Raw genomic sequence first — 6791 nt, 5'->3', positions numbered from 1 at the left:
GTCGCGGCGGGCAGCGAGCGGGCCCTCGCGAGCTGCTCTGCGGAGCCTCCCCTCCCCCTCTCCGGGGAACCGGATTTGGCGGCCGCCATTTTCCTATCTCCTCGTCTTCTCCTCCTCCACAGCGTTTTTATCTTAACTCTCTCAACTCTAGTAGTTTAATTTCTTTGTGGAAGCATAGAAGTGGTTAACTATATTTCTCTCTTCTCGGGCTGTTTTCATCTCGTTTCGAGGTGGATTTGGAGTGTTTTGTGAGCTTGGATCTTTAGCGTCCTGCGCACCTCATTAAAGCTCTCTGCCTTCCCCTCGATGAAATGGCGCCATTGCGTGCAGAAGCCACACAGAAGAGAGGGCGGGGGCGGGGGACGGCTCTGCAGGGCTTCTTGGCGACTAGGAGAAGGTATCTTAGTTTAGGGCGTTGGGCCGCTTTTAAAGCGAGCTACTTTACGGAGAAAGCTTTTTATGTTTTCCAGTCCGTAATAGTTGAGTAACGGTTTTATTTTCGGCTGCAGTGATTAGGAAAGCAGCTGAATTGTAGGAAACTTGTTAAAAAATATGGAGTCCTCAAATTACTACCGAGCGTGGTGTAGTGAGCGCGATTATTGTGGGGGAGGGTGTTCATTTTAGTAATTTATTACCCTGAAGGATTCTACTTGAATCGTGGGATGATTTTCGTACTTTTAAATAGTATTTTTATTGGGAGGTTAAAGCTACTGATCTTTATGTGAGAAATTACAAAGAAAGTGAGACAAAAACAGTTTGTTTTAGTTTGGTTAAAATATGGCTCAGTCCTCGATTCGAAGAGTGTATTACTATAAAGTGTTTTAGGCAAGCCTGAGCCATAATGTTTTTGAACTTTGTCACTTTTCTCATTTGTTCGCAATTTTGGTTGATGATTACATTGATAAGCATAATGCCGTTTTAAGTGAAGGGGGTCTACCTGGTTACTTTCTTTGACCCTAAGCGCATTTATAAAATAACTTTTTTTATAATCGATAGTGGACATCGGGTAAGTTTGGAAAAAACTATGAGGTAAGTAAGAGTTTTTGCTTTTTGTTACTGACTTGTAAGAGTTGACATATTTTACATTTTGGTATGTGAGACCTACTTGAGGAAAGTATAGCTAAAATTCAAAATATTAATCGTGTCGAAAAACATTTTTAAAGAAGTATTTGTCTCAAAAGGAACTAGTTTGAAAACTTCAGGTAACTTTTGAAATTTTCATAATGTTGGATGTTTGACTACGGGCAAAAAAGCCTGAATTGGCTTTTGATTGATTTTCGAGCATTTGGAAGAATATTCACAGAGGGAAAATCTTCATAGGACTGGATTGAAAGTAATGCCTTGCAGTAGGAGCAAAACTTTATTTAACGTACATACAAGGCAGTTGGTCTGGGTATGACCTGAGATTTGTTAGCCTAGTTACCTGTAAGCCAGGTTTAACTGCTAAAAATAAAGGTCAGTTTAATCAGAATGTAACATTTTCTTGCTGGTTTTTGAGGGACTAAAAGATACCTACTCAGGTATTTTTAACTCTAAAGCCGGGTGTGGTGGCGCATGCCTGTAATCCCAACACGCGGGAGGCTGAGGCAGGAGGATCGCTGTGAGTTCGAGACCAGCCTGGGCTACATAGTGAGTTCTAGATCAGTCTCAACTAGTGAGACCCTGTCTCAAAAAAACAAACAAAAATAGAACAGTAGACACTGGTTTTATGTTGTGTGGTTTTCCCAGGTAGCCAGTAAGTTTAATAATAAGCTTGATCTGGTTTAATGAATTCAGGAAATAATGATGTTACCATATGGAACTTTATAGCTTTAAAATGAGTTACTGTATCTGCAGATAATTGTATCTTATGTTCATGTGATTGTTACCTGAAGCTTGAACAATTGCCTAAGCCAAGTACGGGAATTCCTGCCCCACAAAAATTGCTTATTGTAACCTTTTTGGGCTTCACATATTTAAACATTAGATATTGCTGATTATAAAAATTAATTTGGGTTATAAAATTTACTTTTAAGTTATTTTGTGCATATAATGAATATTCAGAAATTAGGTACTACCTAATTTCCTAATTGAAAGTTGTGTGGAGAAACACCCTGTTTTTTGGGGTGGAGGGGTTGGTCGAGCTGCTTAGAACTACCACTGTAGTAGGAGCAATTAAGGAAGAACTACTGATTTCAGATAACTAAACCTGAAATGGTAAAGCTTTGTGTAAGCATAGAACTAAGAGGTGTGTTTCTTGTATTGAAAAATGTATAAAGATAACTTGTGTTTTAAGGATGTAGAATTGAATGATAATTTTGTTAATTTTTTAATAGCTCTCCACTGACCATCGAATCGATGTTTCTCCTAGAAAATTTAAAATAAGTGATACTAAATTTGCTTAAAACAATTTAATGTCAGGTAAATTTAGATCAAGCATTAGTGATTTTAAAACTTTAGTTCAGCTGAGACTTTTTTGGTGTTAACGCAACTAATATGCAGTTTAACATATGGTTTAAATTTGATGTAAGTTTCTTTTTTCCCCCCCAGAAAACTTTAGAAACTGTTCCTTTGGAGAGGAAAAAGGTACTCTGCCAGCAGGTCACCTCATATTTAAGAATTTAATTTCCTGCATACAAAGAGAAAATGTAAATAAAAATTGAAATGATATTTTCCTTTGCAGAGAGAAAAGGAACAGTTTCGTAAGCTCTTTATTGGTGGCTTAAGTTTTGAAACCACAGAAGAAAGTTTGAGGAACTACTACGAGCAATGGGGAAAACTGACAGACTGTGTGGTACGTTAACTATGGAAGGCTGCAGATAATAATAGCCTTGTAACTTAAGTGAATCTTGGCAGAAAAAAACTTAATATTCCTATAAAAAACATAATTAATATTGCTAAATTTCTAACAATAATAAAATTAAATGCTAAAGATTCCTTTTTGGTTTTAAAGGTTATGAGGGATCCTGCAAGCAAAAGATCGAGAGGATTTGGTTTTGTAACTTTCTCATCCATGGCTGAGGTTGATGCTGCCATGGCTGCAAGGCCTCATTCAATTGATGGGAGAGTAGTTGAACCAAAACGCGCTGTAGCAAGAGAGGTAAGCAAAACAAACTAAATGCAATAAACATGAACATTCTAATCAGAATGTAATTTTTAAAACCAATACTACCTAAAGTGGTTGGGTTTGTGGACAGTTCATTTTTTGTTTTTCAGGACTGGGCCCTTGAAACTTTTACTTTATCTGTCATAAAAGAGATTTAAGGCAAATGAAACAGAAGATGGAATTGCTTGCAATCATACTTAGATTTTTTTCTCCCAGGTTAACTCTTTCTCCCCCCTCCACTTGTGTAGGAGTCGGGAAAACCAGGGGCTCACGTGACTGTGAAGAAATTGTTTGTTGGTGGAATTAAAGAAGATACTGAGGAACATCACCTTAGAGATTACTTTGAAGAATATGGAAAAATTGATACCATTGAGATAATTACTGATAGGCAGTCTGGGAAAAAAAGAGGCTTTGGCTTTGTTACTTTTGATGACCATGACCCTGTGGATAAAATTGTGTGTAAGTGTCTGTAGTTAGGTGTGCAGCCTTGCATGTATTTGGGGTATGTTAATATTTATGACTTTTTCAGTAATATCTCTTACTGTTAGTATGTAGATTTAAGAGAATCTGATTTTTTTTTTTCCAGTGCAAAAATACCACACTATCAATGGTCATAATGCAGAAGTAAGAAAGGCTTTGTCTAGACAAGAAATGCAGGAAGTCCAAAGTTCTAGGAGTGGAAGAGGGGGTAAGTAAAATTCATTCCACTTTTCTCTTAATTAGTCTTAAGTGTTCACCACCACTAACAAGGAGCATTTATTGTAGGCAACTTTGGTTTTGGGGATTCACGTGGTGGCGGTGGGAATTTTGGACCAGGACCAGGAAGTAACTTTAGAGGAGGATCTGGTAAGTGCAAATTTGAAGTGTGTCTGAAGGGTGAAATGTGCTTAATTTAAAATTAGTTAGGTTTTGGTTAGGAAATCAAACTTGGGATGTTTCTAAGTTGTATCCTGCTGACCTCTTGATGGCATCTGTCAAGTGGTAATACAGTTAAACACATTTATTTATGGTTTTTAAGTTACGAAATGATATTGTAACCTCTTGCATATAAGTATTCCTGAATAATGAGTGGAGTTAACAGAAGCATTAAGGAGCTAACCATTGTCTTGATTGGGGTAGAATTTTTGTGAACAGGTTTGGAGGTGTGTCTGGCTTACTAACGTCAAATGGGGTGCGACAGAAGGTCTAGCGCCATTCAGTGTCACTTGTATGGCTAAATGAATGGAATCTCTTTATAGTTATGAGTTGCAGAATTCAGGCCCCAAAATAAGCCTAAAATTTAAAAAAAAATTTTTTTTTCTTGCCCAATAAGGCAAGTGTGTTTTAGTCCAAGGTTCTGGGTTATTCTCATTCTGAGGCACTAATAGTGTTGGGGAAAAGAGTATTATTAATATGTGGGACAGGGAGGCCAGGGATTTAGCTCATTGATTCCTCCACCTGCCTCACAAGCTCAAGCTCCCAAGTTCAATCCCTTGTGTCAAGAGGAGAAAAAAATACATATGGGGCGGGGGAGGGAGAGAACAGGTTACAGTAATCCTTAATTTTTTGGCCCCTAACAGATGGATATGGAAGTGGACGAGGATTTGGTGATGGCTATAATGGGTATGGAGGAGGACCTGGAGGTCAGTTTTTTTGTTTTGTTTTGTTTTGTTTTCCTTATTTTGGTTTATGTGACTTAAGATTTGATCAAACTTGCCCTTTATAAATAAAGACCTAGGTAATACTCGTACACTTACTAAGTTTTAAAAATTGAGGCTTGGACATGTTTTAACTAAATGTGTTTTAGGTGTTGGGAAACTTGACTACAAAATTATATGGGTGGGCCATTTATGAAAATTGACAGACACCATCATGTGCTCACATTTCTGGAGTAAAAGAGTAGAAACTACATGTGAGATTTCATGTACTTTTGTGTTTCTGCTAAGAATAAAATAATGAATTTGACTAAGACCAGTGTGTAAAGGGAAAATAGGAGCAACTGCATTCTTAGTCCTGATTTTAAAAGGGCATTTAAAATGATGAAAATGGATTGTAGATGTGCTTTTGCTGCTTGCTCCGTTACTGACCATATCTGTTCCAAATTTTAGACAAGGCAAAGTTCATACTGCAAATAACTTGAGGCTTACTCTGCTCGTTTTAAGATCTCAAGTTACATGAAACTTCACTTATTTTAGATTATCCAGGTTTCCTGCTCAGGGAAGGGTAATGAGTATGTAGTATAAGAAACAACGTGGTAATTCATAAAGGAACATGAATTATGAACTGAGATCTTTTGTAACAGTGGGGGTGTGTGACCCTTCTTCCAATATCACGCCAGTAGTTAGATACTAATTTCATTAGTCACAGGTGAGAGCTGTGGTGACTTGTAATTCTAGCAACTCCAGATCTAAATGCTTTATATGTAGGTATTTTGGGCTTAAAGGTCATTCTAGAGGAGATTTCATAGGAAAAATAAGACTAGAAGAAGTATATATTTTGAGAAACTTAATAGATCTGATAATACAGTTTAGAAGCATTGAAAATATTAATTAAATGCCTATTTTATTTAGGTGGCAATTTTGGAGGTAGCCCTGGTTATGGAGGAGGAAGAGGAGGATATGGTGGTGGAGGACCTGGATATGGAAACCAGGGTGGGGGCTACGGAGGTGGTTATGACAACTATGGAGGAGGTAATAAATTCATATGCCACCTTCCTGCAGATGTCTTTGACAATACTGGGAAGCAAACCAAGGGCCTCTTATGACAGGCAAGGCATTTACCACTCACTGATCTATATTCCTGGCACCTACCTGCCTGTAGCCTTTATGTGGGACTTGGTATTGAAATTCATGATTCTTAGAAGATATTTTGTTGTTTAACCATTGCCACCAGCGTTTACGTATTGCAGAACTGCAAAAGTATTTTGCATTCTGACATGTTTTTATGGGAGCATTGTCCTAATAAGGTCTGTTGTGCTGAATGCTCCTTTTTTTTTTTTAAAAGGAAATTATGGAAGTGGAAATTACAATGATTTTGGAAATTATAACCAACAACCTTCTAACTATGGTCCAATGAAAAGTGGAAACTTTGGTGGTAGCAGGAACATGGGGGGACCATATGGTGGAGGTAAGTTAAAATTTCAGATTGATTTTTTTTATGTGATTACTTAGTTTTTTATGATTTGAAAGGGGGGATAGTAACATTTCAAATGTGTTTGCTTAGTTGGCTAATGTTTTGCATATGCAATGTTAATGAGGTAAGTTTTACAGAAGTATTTAAAATATATCAGAACAATCAGAAAAAATACAGTATCTGAACAGGAGTTGGGTAATGGAGGAGGAATGTTCTTACTATGTAAAATATTTTAGGGTGAGGATAGTAGATAATAGGTGGGAGTTCTTGTAATAAGGGATAAACTACTGTTTTTGAGACAGGGCAGGGTGTTGCTGGGTAGTTCAGGCTTGCCTGGAACTCAGTGATCCTTCTACCCCAGCCCCAGCCTCCAGAGTGCTGGGATTACAGGCATGCAGCACTGTCCTGGCGTAGCCAAATCATGGAGTACATTGCAGGTAGTATAAATGTGATGAGCCTCTTCAAAGTTAAATAATCACAAACTCCTGTCCAAACCATTATTTAACTTGTTGAGTAGGGCTGGGGATTTAGCTCAGTGGTTCCACCACCTGCCTCTCAAGCACAAGGTTCTGAGTTCGATCCCTGACCAAAAAAA

The 6791-nt window shown here is 37.7% G+C and overlaps 1 protein-coding gene across 6 annotated transcripts in view; it reads left to right on the top strand.

The window, feature by feature from the left end:
- Hnrnpa2b1 (heterogeneous nuclear ribonucleoprotein A2/B1) overlaps window positions 1–6791 on the top strand; it is a 14892-nt gene that overhangs the window by 962 nt on the left and 7139 nt on the right. For 4 of the 6 annotated variants that reach the window (XR_781026.3, XR_004514767.1, XM_010628262.3 and 1 more), the window contains exons 2-10: window positions 2530–2565; window positions 2663–2773; window positions 2933–3079; window positions 3334–3544; window positions 3672–3773; window positions 3851–3931; window positions 4645–4707; window positions 5635–5754; window positions 6068–6190. Coding sequence is in view for 4 of the 6 variants with exons in the window: in XM_010628262.3 (XP_010626564.1) it covers window positions 2530–2565; window positions 2663–2773; window positions 2933–3079; window positions 3334–3544; window positions 3672–3773; window positions 3851–3931; window positions 4645–4707; window positions 5635–5754; window positions 6068–6190 (994 nt within the window). In the remaining 2 variants the exon portion in view is untranslated. The remainder of the gene's footprint in view (window positions 1–2529; window positions 2566–2662; window positions 2774–2932; window positions 3080–3333; window positions 3545–3671; window positions 3774–3850; window positions 3932–4644; window positions 4708–5634; window positions 5755–6067; window positions 6191–6791) is intronic. The other 2 variants (XM_010628266.3, XM_010628264.3) reach the window with 2 other exon arrangements.

Source organism: Fukomys damarensis, unplaced genomic scaffold (assembly GCF_012274545.1).
Source record: "Fukomys damarensis isolate Sample0158 unplaced genomic scaffold, DMR_v1.0_HiC HiC_scaffold_4, whole genome shotgun sequence".
Lineage (NCBI taxonomy): Eukaryota > Metazoa > Chordata > Mammalia > Rodentia > Bathyergidae > Fukomys > Fukomys damarensis.
Note: the sequence above shows the minus strand (reverse complement) of the source record. Positions and strands in the feature narration are given on the sequence as shown.